Consider the following 17,553-nt stretch of genomic DNA (forward strand, 5'->3'; position numbering starts at 1 on the left):
ATCATCCATTATGAGAAGTCCTCTGCATTTTACTCTTTACAAATGGAATGAGTCATCAACGATATACAAATCACTAATCAAAAATTGAACAAGAAAAAATTAAAATTCTTCTGAGTTAATCTATGTGCAATAATTACCAATCAGTTGGCTACTAATCCTCTCATATTTTCCCATTTTTCCATAAGGATATTAAAAGAAACTGTTATAAAATGTATCACTCGCATCTGAAAAAACCGAGTTCCTAGCTCTCTCTGGTCTTTCAGTCTAGTAACACTATTAGAAGAGTGTCACCTTGGACCACAATGAGGACCACCACTAGGGATGACAGAAGCGGGAGTGGAAGGAAGCTGGTTCCCAGCAACTTCGTGGAGCTGCCATTCTGCCCTGGGCTGCCTACTGCCAGAGCTCTCGAATGAAGAGAAATAAGCTGCTTTGTATAAGGGGGGAAAAGGTGGTGGGGTCCTACTCTAATCAACTGAAGTGATCCCAAAAACCAAGAGCACAAGCCTGGAGAGAATGAAGCAGGCCACACAACATGGTATTATTACTTTCCAAACATATTTAATTCTGTTCCAGCCCCAAAGAAGGGGATAAACCTAAATTTTAAAAATAAAAATAAAATAAAAGTTGCTCAAAAACCAAGCCATTATAAAATTAAGCCCCCTCCCTTAGCAATAAATACTGAAATAATATATACACGAGGCTCGGGAAGGAGGCAAGAACAGGAACCCTGGGGACTCTGTCCCACAGCAAGATCCCAACACTTTGACCAGTTCCATGCTCTTTGCCTAAAACATAGAAGAGCAATGAAAGACACAGGAGTATGTGGCCCCAGAGAGTTAGAACCTGTTTAAGAGGAGAGAAGGAAAAGACACACAGCATCTTCCAGGGGAGAGGAAGGAAAGGTCGTCATCTAAAACAGCCCCCCACTCCGGATGAGTCACTGGATGCGGCTGGTCCAGCTGGCGAGCGCCCTCGAGCTTGTCTCCGTGCCTCCACTCCCTCTTTAGCATGCACGTTAAGAGGTCATTCACACTGTGGCCGAGAGGCCACTGTAGCAGCAGCCTGGCTGCTGGAGCCCTGAGGCTTCCCATTCACCACCAGCAGAAGGGGTGTCTCCACACGAACACTGGAAAAGGAATAGTCCTAGAAAAGACAAACATACAGAGGTTCATTATATTATAGATGCTAAGGTGGAACGAACTCCCATGTGGGGGTACATCACCTGTGACTTTCTCCTCCTCTCTCCCCCATCAGTATATACACCCCTTACCTCCATCTCACATTCAACAAAGCTGAGCTAAGAAAGGGGATAATTTTCCCAAAGTTTTCAGTCTTCAGAAGGAAAATCTGGAGCAGGTAGCGTTCCAGTCATGTCCCTACAAGACTGAGACAATTCTCTGATTCAAAGAAGTTCCTGGCATTGCCTAACGAAAGGGTGCTGCCAGCTCTCACAAAATCTGCCCTTCCCACAGTGTTGGTTTGCAATTATAACCAGATGTACATAGCAGCCAGCCAGAAATTCTGCAAAACTCTTAGTCCAGCTGTTTGTAAGGTCCTAAATTAACCTGCCAGCTATAAATTAAAGGTACTTCTCCCTTTACATCAGGAGGAAGAAACGGAACGTGTGGTTTAGACAGTCTCCTAATAACAGAAAAGATATCAGCTCACTTCATCAGTTCAAATGTACTTTAAGTTGTAAATGATGTTTTTAAAAGATCTTCATCCAAAAAATATTGTCCCACTGGGAGTGTGAAGGAGACTCTTTTCAGTCAAACTAAAGAGGTAAATTAAAAGAGTTCTCATAAATCAATTTTTAAAAATATCCTAACAGTAATATGGGCAAGTGATTTTAAAAATTGTCAATTTATAAAAGGAATATAAATAACGCATAAATATATGATAAAATGTTTTCACAAATTATTTTGATTTAAAAATATAGACGTCATTCTTAACTTACAGGCCCTCCAAAAACAGGCAGTTTGCCAAGGATGGCCTGTGGGCCATAGTTTGTCCATCCCTGATCTAAATGGTAAAAAAGTGGTTAAATACCTACTCTCAGGTATTTTATGAGGATTAACTGAGACAGTGAATGAAGTAAAACTTAGTAGTGTCCAGCAGTCAGTTAAATGTTCAATAAATTTTAACTATCAACATAATCTTCATTGCCAACTCTGTGTGTGTAAATTTGGAACAATGTTGTAGAACATTTAAAAACACATGAAATGTTCACAAATGTCTACATATAATATCCTATTCATCATTTAAATTATTTATATAAATGTGTGTATATATATTTATGAAAAGAAAAGACTGGAGGTATACATATCAAACTGTTAAGGGTAATAACATCTCTGTAACAGTATTTCAGTCCACTTTTTAAAATTTATTTTTATTGAGATAATTGACTTAGAACGTTGTGTAAGTTTAAGGTGTACAACATGTTAATTTGGTAATTCATATATTGTAATACGATTACCACCTGGTGTTGGCTAACAGCTCTTATCACGTCACATAATTATCATTTCTATTCTGTGGTGGGAACAGTTAAGACCTAATCTTTTAGCAACTTTGAAGTTTATAATTCCATTTTTGTCTATAATCAAGCACGGTGCTGTGTATTATCATATCTCTGGGATTTATTTATCCAGTACTTGCAAGTCTGCACCCTTAGACAACATCTCCTCAAATCCCTACCCCACAGTAACCACCATTCTATGCTCTGTTTTCTATAAGTTCGGCTTCTTTAGATTCCACATACAAGTGATATCATGTAGTATTTCTTTGTCTGCTCAGTCTATTTTTTTCATCCCTTCTCTTTACCAGGAATGTCCCTGTTTAGTAAAAATTACATATATATAAGATTTTATATATGATATCTCTCACACACACATAAATGTATTCCTTTACATATTTTTTAAAAGAGATAAACTTGGACCCACTTTCAGAACCTAGAAGTTGAGAGAGAATTCTAGCCATCACTCACCTTTCCTTTGTGCTGAATTCGGTGAAGCCGAAGGTTGGGCTCAGGGATGGCCACAGAGTCCCCAATGAGCACTCCCCAACTCTGCACCATGTTATACACCATCACTGCATAACACGGTCCATCTGAATCCACCAGGCCAAATGTACTGCCAGGTTAAAGTGCGTTATGAGAAAAGGGGAAAAAAAGGAAAGTGGGCAAGGGAGAACAAAAACAGTGGTTTTAAAATACCAGTAAAAGAAATAAGTGCTTTCTTAGTAATTTATTTAGAAAACCTATGACAGGTACCATCATCTACTATGGGCATCTGAGTCTTCGTTTGTCTTAGGACACATGCACACTGAGGACATTCCACAGTGATTAAAAATGAACTAGCTTAAAATGTTGCAACTAAAACATTATTCCTGGTCTGTCAATTTAACTATCACAACCTTCATCAAAATCTCTAAGCATAACTGTCAATTTCACAAACCTCTGCTGAATTTTATGTCAAGCACTGTGCTTAGCAGTGACACACCAATGAGCTAACAGTCTAGCAGGAGTCAGACAGTTAACCCATCACTTTACAGTACAACTGTGAGAGGTTGACAGTAACTCTTCTCTTGCACCAAATTCAGTAGTGCAAAGATTGGGCATGGGAACCCAGAGGAGAAATATCTAAATAAAAAAGCAGGAAAGGTTTCCTGGAAGAGAATAAATCTTAAAGGAATGAAAAATAGCTGGGTCAAAACAGGAAAACTAATCCTCAATGGGGGAACAAGAACAGGGACTGACTAGAAAGGAGAGAGGACTTCCTGGAAGTGAGTAAAGGACCCAGGAGTGATGGCAGTGATAAAACCCTAATTTTTCAAGAGTTAAAAATTCTCTAAATGAATATTCTTAATTCATTTCCTCTGCTAGACTATAAGTACCCTATACTCGAGTCCTTTAGCTTTCTCTTTTTTTTTTTTACTCCCTACAACACATATAGCTGACGCTCAATAAATATTTGTTGAAACAGGGAAAAATGGACGGTAACAGAATCTACAGAAATTGTTAGACATCACCTAGACAACACCTGCTCATGAGACAGTCACAGAGGAGAAGTAGAAATCACTAATTTGTGACCATTAATTATGTCCTCAACTATCAGAGAAAGGCCAGGAAGTGAGAGCATTCTTTCAAAATGATAACAAAGAGGAAATTCGGCAAGAGAAACTCACAAGGGGACTTTCTCCTCGGTCGTAAGGCTGAACACCACCTTCCCCAGGACCACAGCACCACTGTTCACACCGGGCTGCAGGGCACTCAGTGGCTTGAGCTCCAGGGTCACCTTCTGCCCAGAGGCAGACTGATAGCGCCCATCACTACAAGGACCTAGATGGGCTGGGCGCAAGCTTCCCAGCATGCTCTGCAACTTTTTGGTCTTCACCTTTCCCTGCAAAGGAAGGAGAAAGAGGTAAGAAGCTGGGAACTAATCACTCCCCTTGTCTAGTCCCTCCCTCCCACCTACCCACTTCTACGAGTCACTACTGCCAAAGCCTTTTCTGTTCTTATGTGATCGATGTACAGCAGAATAAAAAAGTAGGATTCAGCCCTTAGACATCTTTACCTTGCTCTCAAGGAGGCTGGTTAATCTATTCAGGAATTCCAAGAGTTGTTGCTCTCGTTGTCGAGGCTCTGGCCACGCGGGGTCCAGTGCTGCTGCCCGAGAGAAGCCCTCCAGGGCCTCCCCATAATTCTCTTCATATTTATGTAACTGCAAAAGAAGTCACCAAACACCTCCCCATTATAAGTATATTTAACACCAACTATGCCAGGGGAAGTAATGGCACAATGGATTAGGACAGTTGTTTTCCTACCCTACAATGAACATCCTGAAGAGATAACTCCTTAGCATCCTTTTCCTGGCCATGGTGATCAAAACCCCCAAAATGGAGTCATTTCAAAGAAGCTAATTTCCAAACTCTAAAATAGTTAAGTTGCACATATTGGGTCATTCTACTTCTGTATTTACAATGAGAATTTCAGAAAGTCTTCTAAACTGTCCCACCCTAGCCCCTACATACATGCCCACACCCTCGACCCCTTCTCCTTTCCCTCTAATGACTCTGCAGATACTGAAGTTAAACTGAGCTACTTCTTTCTAGAAATAATTTTATACTTCTCTTGAAATTTGTACCCAACTTTGCCCCTATGAATACTCAGTTATCCTCACAGGCTAAGACCTAGATGTATTTGACTTGCAAAGGACCGCGCTCACCCCACAGGTCTTACCGTTGCCCTGTTCAGATGAAGATCAGGATTGCTGGAAGCTGTCCTGTCAACCTTCTCCTACAGCGGGGCAAAAAGATTATCAGTGAATCCTGTCTCAGTCTTAAGGACGGCCATGCCCAGCATGTCCTAAACCTCCTCTCCCTGAAAATACTCTCGTTTCTTCCCTGTCAAAATATTACCTATGCCTGCACTGATCTACAGTAATTGTTTGTGTGGTATATTACACAGTCCCTGAAACCTCAAGGATGCTAAGGGTTTTCTATGTGCATGAAGCTTTTAACATATGATTATAATTCATCCATTCAATAGTATAAAGAGAGAAGAAATATGTGAAGGCATTCTTATTTTAAAAATATTTTAATAGGGAAATGATGGTATAAATGAGCAAAGTCTAGGAAAGAAATGATGTCTTTACATGGAACCACAAAAGGCCCACACAGCAACAGGGATCCTGAGAAAGAACAAAGCTGGAGGAATCACACTATCTAATATCAAACTGTACTATAAGGCCATAGTAATCTAAATAGCATGTACTGGCATAAAAACAGATACATTGATCACTGGAACAGAATAGAGGGCCCAGAATTAAACCAAAACCTTTAGACAATTAATATTCAACAGAGGAAGCAAGCACGTACAATGGGCTAAAGACAGTTTATTCAATAAACAATGTTGGGAAAATTGGACAGATATGTGCAGAAAAATGAAACTAGACTACCTTCTTATACCACACACAAGAATAAATACCAAATGGGTTAAAGACTTAAATATTAGACTCTAAGCCATAAAAATGCTAGAAGAAAACAGGCAGTAAAATCTTGGACACTGCTCATAGCAGTATTTTATCTGATGTATCTCCCCAAACAAGGGAAAACGAAAAAATAAACAAATCAGACTACATCAACCTAAAAAGTTTTTGCACAGCAAAGAAGACCATCAACACAATAAAAAGACAACCCACAGAATGGGAAAACATATTCACCAATACATCTGATAAGGGGTTAACATACAAAATTTACAAAGAATCTACACAACTCAACACCAAAACACCAAAAAATCCAATTAAAAAGTGGGCAAAGAAAGGAAAACAGGAAACAGGCACTTCTCAAAAGAGGACATACAGATGGCCAAGAGACACATGAAAAGATGTTCAATGTCACTAATCATCAGCAAAATGCAAATTAAAACCATAATGAGATATCATCCCACACCTGTCAGAATGGCCATCATCAATAAATCAACAAACAACAAGTGCTGACGAGGATGTGGAGGAAGGGGAATGCTTTTGCACGTTGGTGGGAATGCAGAGTGGTGCAGCCACTGTGGAAAGCAATATGGAGATTTCTCAGAAAATTAAAAATGGACCTGCCTTTTCACCCAGCAATCCCACTTCTGGGAATATACCCAAAGAAACCCAAAACACTATTTTGAAAGAATATAAGCAACCCTATGTTCATTGCAGCATTATTTACAATTGCCAAGGTATAGAAACAGCCCAAGTGTCCATCAGTAGATGAGTGGATAACTATGGGGCATTTCCACAGTAAAATACTAGTCAGCTGTAAAAAAACAGAAAGAAAATTTTACCCTTTGCGACAGCATGAATGGACTTGGAGAACATTAAGCTAAGTGAAATAAGCCAGTCAGAGAAAGACAAATACCATATCGTTTCATTTATATGTGGAATGTAATGAACAAAATGAATTAACAAGCAAAACAGAGACAAACTCATAGACAGAGAGCAGGATGACAGGTACTGGGGGAATAGAGGGTGGAGGCATCGAGCTAAAGAGAAAAAGGACTCATGGACATGGACAATCATGTGGTGACTGCGAGGGATGGGGTATAAGGGAATTAAGTGGTAATGGCAAAAGCACAGTTAAAAAATTTTAAAAAAAGAAATGATATTGATTTAATGCTTTTCCTCTGCCCATTAATCCGGCTCCAGACACAGGCAGAATCATGTCTGGATATGCAAGCCTCCTTAAAACACACACTGAAAGCCACCTTCTGATTCTCTAATTTAAACAGATGGCCACAAACCATGTAACAGTGCAGACCAATGTACTGTGAAGAGACTGCTGGTGACGTTTATGGCTATGCTCACTTCATTTTGTTAAACTCTATTCATTGCCTGGCACACCGCAAAAACACAAACAACATGAATTAAAATTGTTTAAATGCTTGGCTCAAATATGTTTTAAAATGCAAGTTTGGGTGAATAAATTAAGAGTTAAAAGCAACTATTTAGCCAAAGCCAAATACAAAATTTTAAAGGAAGTACAACATACTATTCTTTAAAATAAAAACATTAATCAAATTTGGAAATTAGAGTAAAATATAATTCCTCTGCCTAAAGGTTTCTTGACTGAAAAAAAGGACAGTTCCTAACCTGAAAATATGACTATAACGTAACTATATTCTTTATTCTGCCACGGCAAAATGAGTAATGGTAAGTTAAAAAGCAATTCTGTGTCAAGAGAAGAAAGTAAATGAAATATGAATATAAGACCTAAATAACAAGTGCTCATGCCCTGGCTGGTGTGGCTCAGTGGACTGAGCGCTGGTCTGCGACCCGAAAGGTCTCCAGTTTGATTACCAGTCAGGGCACATGCCTGGGTGGTGGGCCAGGTCCTTAGTTGGGGGTGTGCAAGGCAACCAATCAATGTACCTCTCACACATCGATGTTTCTCTCCCTCTCTTTCTCCGTCCCGTCCCTTCTCTCTAAAAATAAATAAAGTCTTAAAAAAAAAAAGTGCTCAGATGGCCAATGTGAACCTTTTAATAATAAGTAACCAGGTACTCACAGCCTGAAGGAACCCATGCAAGTAGTTATTGATATAAAAATGGCCTGAAAACCTAAGCAAAGCATGAGGTCCAGTGAAGTAATTCCCAGAAAGTGATGTAGAATGGGTTATATGCTATTTTCTATTTTAGCCTGCAGGAAATCCAGAGCCATAGTATGTAATGGTTAATCTGGGGATTGCACCTAATTTATATTTAAGTCTTAGTTTTCATTTCTTTTAAAATATGCACACAAATATTAATAAGCATTATTTAAATATAGACTTTTTCCCATTTAAAAAGCTGAACACGGGCTCTGTGATTTGGATACATGGCTATAAAAAAATCTACACAGCTCAAGTTGCTATCTAGCACTGAGGCACCACACTGCAAGTGGTTGCTAATACTAGAGTAATGAGAAGAAATAAGTCACCCTTAAACACAACGTTGCAAAATCACACACATTCAATGCCAGCCGATTGCTAAAGAGCCACAAGGAAGACTGAATGACACTCTTGCTTCTGTTACTGCCTCTACTCAGCTAGCCAGGATGACCATAAATACTTACTGCTTGGGCATAGGCACTGAGGGCTTGCTGGGAGATCTTAGGATTCTGGCCAGTATTGAAGTACAGAGAAAGGTAAGCGTTCCCCAGAATATCTGAAAGAGAAGCACAGGGTTTACATTATGCATGTAAGGAGGCTGGAAGTTGCCATTCCATCTTAGTAAGTAAAGAGCAGAAGTGACTGAAGAAAACCACAACCCTTCCTGGATCCATTACAGAGGGGACAACACCAGGCAAACCACTGTCCCCAAAATTAGAGGGACAGACAGGTAAATATTGGGAATTATGGCTCATCAGAACAGAAACATATGAGCTGCCACAGGAAACAGTGCTGGGGTATGAAAACCTGAACTATAACTGATGAATTACTGGAGGCTGAGCATGGACAAGTCTGGGAGTTAAAAACTGCCAGGGTCCCAGTCATACAGAGATCCCCACAATATTGTGAGATCAACCTCCAGGAGATCAACCAGATCCCCAGAGCAAATATCAGAGAAAAAAAAAATTCCCTTGTGTTTCCAGCAGAAGGATTGAAAAAAGGAATATTCTGAAATATGCTAGAGCACTCTTTCCTTAAAAGTGAACAAGGCTGCCCTCAGGGAACTAGTTAGCCAGAACCTAACAGACATAAAGAAGGGAAATAACCAACTCCACTCCACTCTAGCCATCCTGCCCCACCTCAAAGAGGAGAAAAATATGAAGTAGTGGTAGATTATCTCAGAGCCCGAGTTCAAGATATGACCTATTTTGGTCACTCTGAAAAGTCTATTGGAAGGCCTGACACAAACTAGTGATGATACTATAGTACCTTGCACTGGAATTCCACTGGGATAAAGAGGCAAACATGGACCTGAAGGAGAAAGTTGAACAGACTATACACAAAAGTCCTGACTCGCTTATGTGGAAATATAAGCCTCCTCTCTTGAGTGAAAAGATTCAAGAGTTCCTAGAATAATGGTTCAACAAAATATCTTTCGGGCTTCTTCAAAACAAAGATGCCCTGCCATGACCAGTGTGGCTCAGCTGGTTGGCATATCATCCCGCAAACAAAGGCTGCGGATTTGATTCCGAGTCAGGGCACATGCCAGGGCTGTGGGTTTGGTCCCTAGTTGGGGTGTGTCTAATAAGCAATAAATCAATGTTTCTCATATCAATGTTTCCCTCCCTTTTTCTTCTTCCCTTCCCCTCTAATCTAAAAATAAGTAAATAGACTTCCAGCCAAGACAGGGGGGCAGGGGGGACCGCGGGGGTAAGTAGACACACTTTGCCTCCTCACAAACCAAAAGGACAACAACAAATTTAAAAACAAAGAACAACCAGAACTGCCAGAAAATCAAATTGTACAAAAGTCTGACAACCAAGTAGTAAAAAAGAAACATTCACCCAGAGCAGTAGAAGCAGCGGCGACAAGCAGCTGGGGCAGAGAGGATATGCCACAAGGCAGCGGCTGGAGGACTGGATGAGGCAGCAGTGGGTGGACCTGGCAGTCCCACATTCACGTACAGATAAACCCGGAGGAACAAATGGGGAATGAGACAGACTGCGCAACCGAGTTCCAGTGTGGGAGAAGGAAGCCTCGAAATCTCTGGCTGTTAAAACCTGTGGGGCTTGCAGCAATGGGGGAAACTCCCAGAGTTCGTTGGAGAGACCCAAGGGTCCTAGAATGTACACAAACCCCCCCACCCAGAAATCAACACCAGAAGGGCCCGATTTGCTTGTGGGAAGAGGGGGGAATGAATGAAAGCTGGCCGAGAGCCGAGCAAGTGGCATTGTTGCCTCTCTGACCCTGCCCCCACATACAGCGCCACAGCACAGCAATGGGGAATTGCCTCGCCCTGTTGAATACTTAAGGCTCCTGCCCTTACAACATAACAGGAGTGTAGAGACAAAGAAATATGGCCCAAGTGAAAGAAAAGATCAAAACTCCCGAAAAAATACAACTAAGAGATGAGAAGATAGCCAGCCTATCGGATGCAGAGTTCAAAACACTGGTAATCAGGATGCTCACAGAAATGGTGAACTATGGTCGCAAAACAGAGGAAAACGTGAAGGCTACGCAAAGTGACATAAAGAAAATAATATAGGGAACCAACAGTGAAGGGAAGGAAAGTGGGTCTCAAATCAACGATTTGGAGCAGAAGGAAGAAATAAACATTCAACCAAAACAGGATGAAGAAACAAGAACTCAAAAATATGAAGAGAGGCTTATGAACCTCCAGGACAACTTTAAATATTCCAACATCCAAATAATAGGGGTTCCAGAAGAAGAGAAAGAGCAAGAAATTGAAAACTTATTTGAAAAAATAACAGAGAATTCCCCCAATCTGGCAAAGGAAACAAGACATTCAGGAAGTCCAGGAAGCTCAGAGAGTCCCAAAGAAGTTGGACCCAAGGAAGCACACACCAAGGCACATCATAATTACACTACCCAAGATTAAAGATAAGGAGAGAATCTTAAAAGCAGCAAGAGAAAAGGAGACAGTTACCTACAAAGGAGTTCCCACAAGACTATCAGCTAATTCCTCAAAGAAAAACCTTGCAGGCAAGAAGGGGCTGGCAAGAAGTATTCAAAGTCATGAAAGGCAAGGACCTACATCCAAGAGTACTCTAACCAGCAAAGCTACCATTTAGAATGGAAGGGCCGATAAAGTGCTTCCCAGATAAGGTCAAGTTGAAGGAGTTCATCATCACCAAGCCCTTACTATATGAAATGTTAAAGGGACTTATCTAAGAAAAAGAAGATCAAAACTATGAACAGTAAAATGACAACAAACTCACAACTATCAACAACTGAACCTAAAAACAAAAACAAAAGCAAACTAAGCAAACAACTAGAACAGGAACAGAATCACAGAAATGGAGGGTTATCAGCAGTGAGTGGGTGGGAGGAGAATGGGGGAAAAGGTACAGGGAATAAGAAGCATAAAAGGTAGATACAAAACAGACAGGGGCAGGTTAAGAATAGCATAGGAAATGGAGAAGCCAAAGGACTTACATGTATGATCCATGGACATGAACTTAGTAGGGGGGAATCCTGATGGAAGGGGAGGTACAGGTGGGAGGGAAATAAAGGGAGATAAAATGGGACAACTGTAATAGTATAATCCATAAAATATACTTAAAAAAATAATGTAAATAAAATCTTTTAAAAAAAAAAGATGCACTGACTTTAGGCAGACTCTACTTGGGTTCCGGATGACTCTGGAGTGTAGCCAGAAAGATAATGGCCATAGCCATTACATAAGCTCTAGAAACGGGTTAGGGATTTTGAGAGCACTCACACCAGGAGCGGCCATCATGGATATCCATCTGCACAGCCAACTTAGCCTGCCGGACGCTGTCCATGACGTGGCGAGAATGCTCATCCCCAGAGTCAGTCCGCAGCTGGCGAAGCACCATTGACAGGTTCTGAAGGGAGACTTTGTTTTTGCACTGCAAATGGAAAAGATACATACTCAATCTTGCTGGTTCAAGTTCTCCTTTCCAGATCTATTCTATCCCCATCTTCTTCTAAATCCAATTTGTCATCCTAATTCTAACTGCTTTGTGTATCTGAGACCCACATCTAAAAGCACCAACTGAGTTGCTAACTTTTTTTTCTTCACTATTTATTGCCCCTGAAACTGAGCCCATCCTCTTCCTCCCTCAGTCTCCTGTCCCTGTTTTCCTCAGTCAGGTCTGTTCCCCTACCCTTCTTCCCTCCTGATTCTTTTCTCCTAGTCAACACAACTCTACTACGGTATTCATATCCCAGAGGGGATAGTGGGCAGCTCACATGGGTGAGGGCTCCTGAGAAGCAGGTGTGGGCAGCTGCAACATCCCCCTTCTTCCAGTACACCTCCCCCAGCTGGTTCCAGGCTTCCACCAGGTTGGGCTCCAGCTTCACGGCCTTTGACAGAAGCTCCTCAGCCTTAGGGCTATAGTCAGGAGTCACATTCAGTGCCTTCCCAGTTAGCATCAGAACCTGGGCCTTGCCCTGAACAGAACCTAGGAGAAAGGGAAGAGGATACAGGAGAGTGAAATAACCCAGGCAGTCTTCCAGATAAAACCAGGACACTTTCTCTCAATGACTAACCCCATGTCAGCTCTAGAAATGAAGTACTTCAGGAAAATCTTTATGACCAAACCACTTATTGAAAGCCTACCATAGGCAGAGAACTGTGTTATGTATTGGGGTAACAAAGAAAGCATTATCCCTACCTTTGAGGGGTTTACAATCTCAGGGAAAAGACAAAGCAAGTACATAGAAAATTCTAACAACAGTGAAAGAGATCATATGCATACGGCCAATGAATGGGTTTTAAAAAGTGAAAAGGAAAAAAAGACAAGACCCTCCAGGTAGGAAAATGATATAAACAAAGACAGAGGCAGAAAACATGTGGCACATTCATGGGAGAATGCATGATCCAACCTAAATGAAACAAAAACTTCCTCTGTCAGTAGGTAATCAGAGATAAGAGTAGGAAAAGTAAGTCAGAAAATGGGTACCTAAATACCAGGTTAAGGGGCTTAGACTTCACCTACTCAATAGCAGCAATCTTTGACAATACTTGGGCAAAGGGGCAGGCAAAAATATAAAATTAAAATGCTTGAAGTAATGATTTAGAGAGATAATGGCCATAGTCATTAAATAAGCTGATTTGGAAATAAAAGAAATTGGAGGCAGAAAGGTCAGTTAAGATCATTGTAATAGTTCAAGCAACAAATATGCTCTTTTATTTCATGGCATTCGCTATAATCACACTTTAGAAAAATTAGTATAGAGGACTGAAAGGTTGCCATCCTGCACGGGAGCCCTTAGAAGAAGTATTCTGCTGTACCATGTTCTGGCAGCCACAAAGAGGATACCAAAGAGTTTACAGAGAGAAAAATACTCTGTCACACTTCAGCGATGGGCAGGCGTTGCATGCTCTCTTGGAACTCATACCCACTACTTCCTTCATCTGCTGCAGGGTCTTCTCCATCTCCTCCTGCACATCCTGTTGCTTCCTCCCAGCATCCTCGACACTATGTGTCTCGAAATAACACTCTCGAAATGAATATAGTTGATCCACCAGTTCCTAGGAAGCATAAGGATGGTACCATTAAGTGGGGAGAAAACTAGACAGGAAAATTTGAGACTGGCTAGCTATACCAGCTCTTTGCCAAGAAATATTGATTCTCTATGTCAACTAGGAATAACACAAGAAACAGGTAAGTCTGTCAAAATGACACAGGTCATTAGAGAAAACAGCCCCTATCCCAGGCCCGCTCTCATGTTGTCCATCCCAGTCTCCGTATCATCATGGTAGCTCTCTCTCTCGGTCCCAACGGGGCTTCCAATATGACTAAGCAATTAACATACCAAAGTGAAAAAGCAGAAAACCCTTTGCAACTGGAGATAAAACAAAAGTCAGTAAGGTAATCCTGTCTGGTACTGGTTCCCAAAGTATAAAACTTTGAAATTTACCCTTAAAACTGGACTTCTAACAAACACATTTTTATCCCTGATATTTCCTATGCTTAGTATCTGTAAATACATGACCTCTGTGACCTTGATGAACACGTGACAGTGGTTGATTCCCAATGACAAACAGACCAATTTAAGCTGGATAACCTTACCATTTTTGCAGGATTTTATTTTGTTAAATATTTGTGTTTTTCGTTGTTTTGTTTTGTTTTTGTCAAGTCACCCTCTGGCTTCCTTGAATTCTTTCCAAGTAAATGTTGTCTTAATTACTTCTATCTTAGTGTCACACTAAAGGATTTCGATCTAGTCTTTCCTGAAACTAATTATATAGCTCAGGAAATATTCCTGGAACAGAAATACATACCATACTTTGCCATGTATAATGAGCACCCACATTTTTGTGCCCATTATACACAGGGTTATTATACCCATTATTATACCCATGGTATGTATTCATTATACCCATGTACAGTGCTCATCCTTATTTGTCCTTAAAAAAGTTGGGCAAAAGTGCATATTATACATGGCAAAATACGGTAATACTATTCCATCGAGCCTTAACCACCTTCACAGCACATCCTAAATCCATCTACCTGTTTCCATCCCACTGCGACCACCCTGGACTAAATCAGCATCATTACTTGCCTGGACTATTGCAATAACTTCTTACCTGGTCATTTTGCTTCTACTCTCTCCCATTCTCCTCACTGTAGTGACAGTAACCCTACAAAAATGTGTATCATATCACATACTTTCAGATAATTTCCCACTGTAGATAGACGATAGAATAAAATCTAACTCCCTCCCATGATCTAGAAGGTGGTATGACCTGATTTCCCACTACTTGCCCTGCCACAAACTTCACTTCTTATCACTGTCCCTCCTACCAAACTCAAGCCACATGGGCTTTTATTCAGTTCCTCAAATCCACCAGGCTCAATCCTGCTTTGGGGTCTTTACACACGCTGTTCCCTCTGCCTGGACATTCTTTCCCCAGATCTTTGCAGAACTCATTCATCATCATGACTTAGATCTCAGTTCATATGTCAACTTCTCAGAAAGGCTTTCCCTGACTACCCAAACTAAATGACCCCTTCCTCCTCTGTTCACTGTTAAATCATGCTCTTATTTTTCTTCATGGTACTCATCATTTGAAATCATGTGGCCTATCACTATCTGTTATCTGTCACCACGATTGGAATGTAAACTCCATGATGGGAGGGAATTAACCTGTTTAGTTTAGAGCTATACCTCAGCACTACAACAGGGCTTAGGACATGACAGGCTCTCCTAAAATATGTTAATTGAATGAATTAATGAATCAGCCCTACCTCTAATACTTATGTCCTATACTTAATTTAAAATCCTACCCAAAATGAAGAGAATGGACTAGCACCCTAAGCAGCAGTGCTTTTCAAATTTTATTGTGTGCATTATTTCCAGGACCTGGCCTGCAAAGATTCTGATTTTAGTAGTTTTAGCAGAACGCAAAATTCTGCACTTTAACAAGCACTCTAGATACTGTAATAAAAATGGTCTGTAAAACACACTTTGAGAAATATATTTTTATACATTCCTTGTACCCTAAGATGTCTATAATGAAATCACACCTTGCCACCATTCCCATGGATAACAACATCACTATCCTTTCCCTCTCCTCTACTCCATTCCTGCACCTTCCCCATCCACTCCAAGATACTCCAAGCATCCTCCACCTAGCTGCTTAGTGCATCTACCAAAAGTAAGCCCAGGAAAAGACCATTCTCAGCAAAAATTATAACCCATTTCTTTTTCCCTACAACCAGCATGGCTGCGAATTAGGAGTTTTAGAGAGGGTTTTATTGTTTGTTTGTTTGTTTTATTTGTTAAAGCAAACATGCAAGACATTGTTTGGTTTTGTTTTGCTGGAGTGAACATTTTTAATAACTTTTTTCTCATGGCCATATATCTATCTACATATAGATAACTATATATATTTAAATTTAAGTAGGTACATGGAAAAGTACAAATTAAAAAATTTCTCATCACCCCAACAATCTCAGGGATAACCCCTATTTAGTATACATTTTCAGGTTATATTTATATATATATATATATATATGAAATATAAATATGTATATATAAACATATAAACACTAATATTTCTATATTTCATAAGTCACACTAGGAAATAAAATTAAGTCAATTCAAGTCTACTGGAAATGAAATAAAGCTCACACTCTAAAAGGTGTTATTTTAATCTGGTCCAAAAAACAACAAAATCTCATCAATGTTTAACAACATTAGAAGTCTTTAATCAAGTTACAAACTTGTGCCAGGTCTAATGTTTAAATTCCAGGCTGTCTTAAAACACAAAGAACTGAGTTTCTGAAATTTAAGAAAAATCTTGGGTCATTAAATGCAAGATAAAGAGCCAAGCCAAGGAGTTAGCTCCTGCCTACAGAGTACAAAAGACTAGCCCTAGTCAAAACAGCAGTCAGCTGTGGACTGGGTGGAATCTGGTCTCCCCTGCATCAGACCCCAAACTGGGGCTGTGCGGTGTGTAAAATAATAATAATAAATAAATAAGAAATTTTTTAAAAACGGTTAAGTCCTAAAGGGAGTAACCAGGACACACTAGGTGCAAGCCATTACTGTGATTGTTGCCAATTTCTAAGCAGAGGACTAATGAAGAAACGGCCTTTGTGGGTACCAAAACAACCTGCTGTAACAGCCTCTGGAGATCTGCCATAAACATGTGCATGGAATTTGTTAGGGGTAAATCGAGGGGAAAAAACTTCGTAAGAATGTGCAGGAGTAAAATTAGGAGCAACAAATTCTATTGCATACAGGACTGAAATTAGGTAACGTCTGCAGCAGGAGGTCCCAACACACAGACGCTGCGCCTCTGACCTGGCCGGGAGGCTGCCGGGGCAGGCTACGGTTGCGCCTTCGGAACTTGTTGGAGTAACCACACGGACAAACGCAGCGTCCCGCAGGTGCCAAGGAATTCGCAGGTACTGCGTAAACTGGGTTCCACGCTTCTTCCCAATAACAAAAGAATATACAGGTTTTAACCTATGGCCCCACCTGCAATTTCTGCAAGATCCGTTCAACTTCTTCCTCTTCATCAGCCATCATTTCCCGGCCACCCTTTGCTACTCCGCCCCCAATTTTATAACCAGAGAGACTCAAACCTACCCTCAACATGGAGCCACAGCGACATCTAGGGCGCTGGAGGCTTACCTGCAACTGAGTAAACGAGCCGGTTTTCCTGGAAGGGTATTGCTCCAAACCAACTCGATCCAATGACTCAAAGGAGATGATCTATTAATCACTTTGAGTTCATGAAGTTGTTTATTTCCAAAATCCTGGAAACAAGGTGTTCTCAGCTTAATTGTATGTATATTTTTGTCTCATATACTTACTTATATCAAGATTATAATACCCCCAAAAAAGAAGACAGCTTAAGACGATGGATGCCTGTGCTACAAGTTTAAAATCTGAAGGAAATGTAGTACAATGGTACAGGAACTT

The 17,553-nt window shown here is 40.5% G+C and overlaps 1 protein-coding gene across 1 annotated transcript; it reads right to left on the reverse strand.

Annotated features, from left to right (window-relative positions):
- Nucleotides 1-413: 413 nt before the first annotated feature.
- TTC5 (tetratricopeptide repeat domain 5) lies at nt 414-17,203 on the reverse strand. Its single transcript, XM_054565188.1, has 10 exons — nt 17,107-17,203; nt 13,516-13,648; nt 12,364-12,575; nt 11,870-12,020; nt 8,592-8,683; nt 5,240-5,296; nt 4,575-4,721; nt 4,186-4,400; nt 2,987-3,131; nt 414-1,146 (listed from the first exon to the last, which is right to left on the reverse strand). Exons 1-10 carry the CDS (start codon nt 17,155-17,157, stop codon nt 1,027-1,029), a joined length of 1,323 nt encoding a protein of 440 aa, XP_054421163.1. The 5' UTR covers nt 17,158-17,203; the 3' UTR covers nt 414-1,026.
- Between the last annotated feature and the right edge of the window lie 350 nt (nt 17,204-17,553).

The sequence above is a fragment of the Pteronotus mesoamericanus genome, unplaced genomic scaffold, assembly GCF_021234165.1.
Source record: "Pteronotus mesoamericanus isolate MK-2021 breed Mesoamerican mustached bat unplaced genomic scaffold, CSHL_Meso_final contig_164, whole genome shotgun sequence".
Lineage (NCBI taxonomy): Eukaryota > Metazoa > Chordata > Mammalia > Chiroptera > Mormoopidae > Pteronotus > Pteronotus mesoamericanus.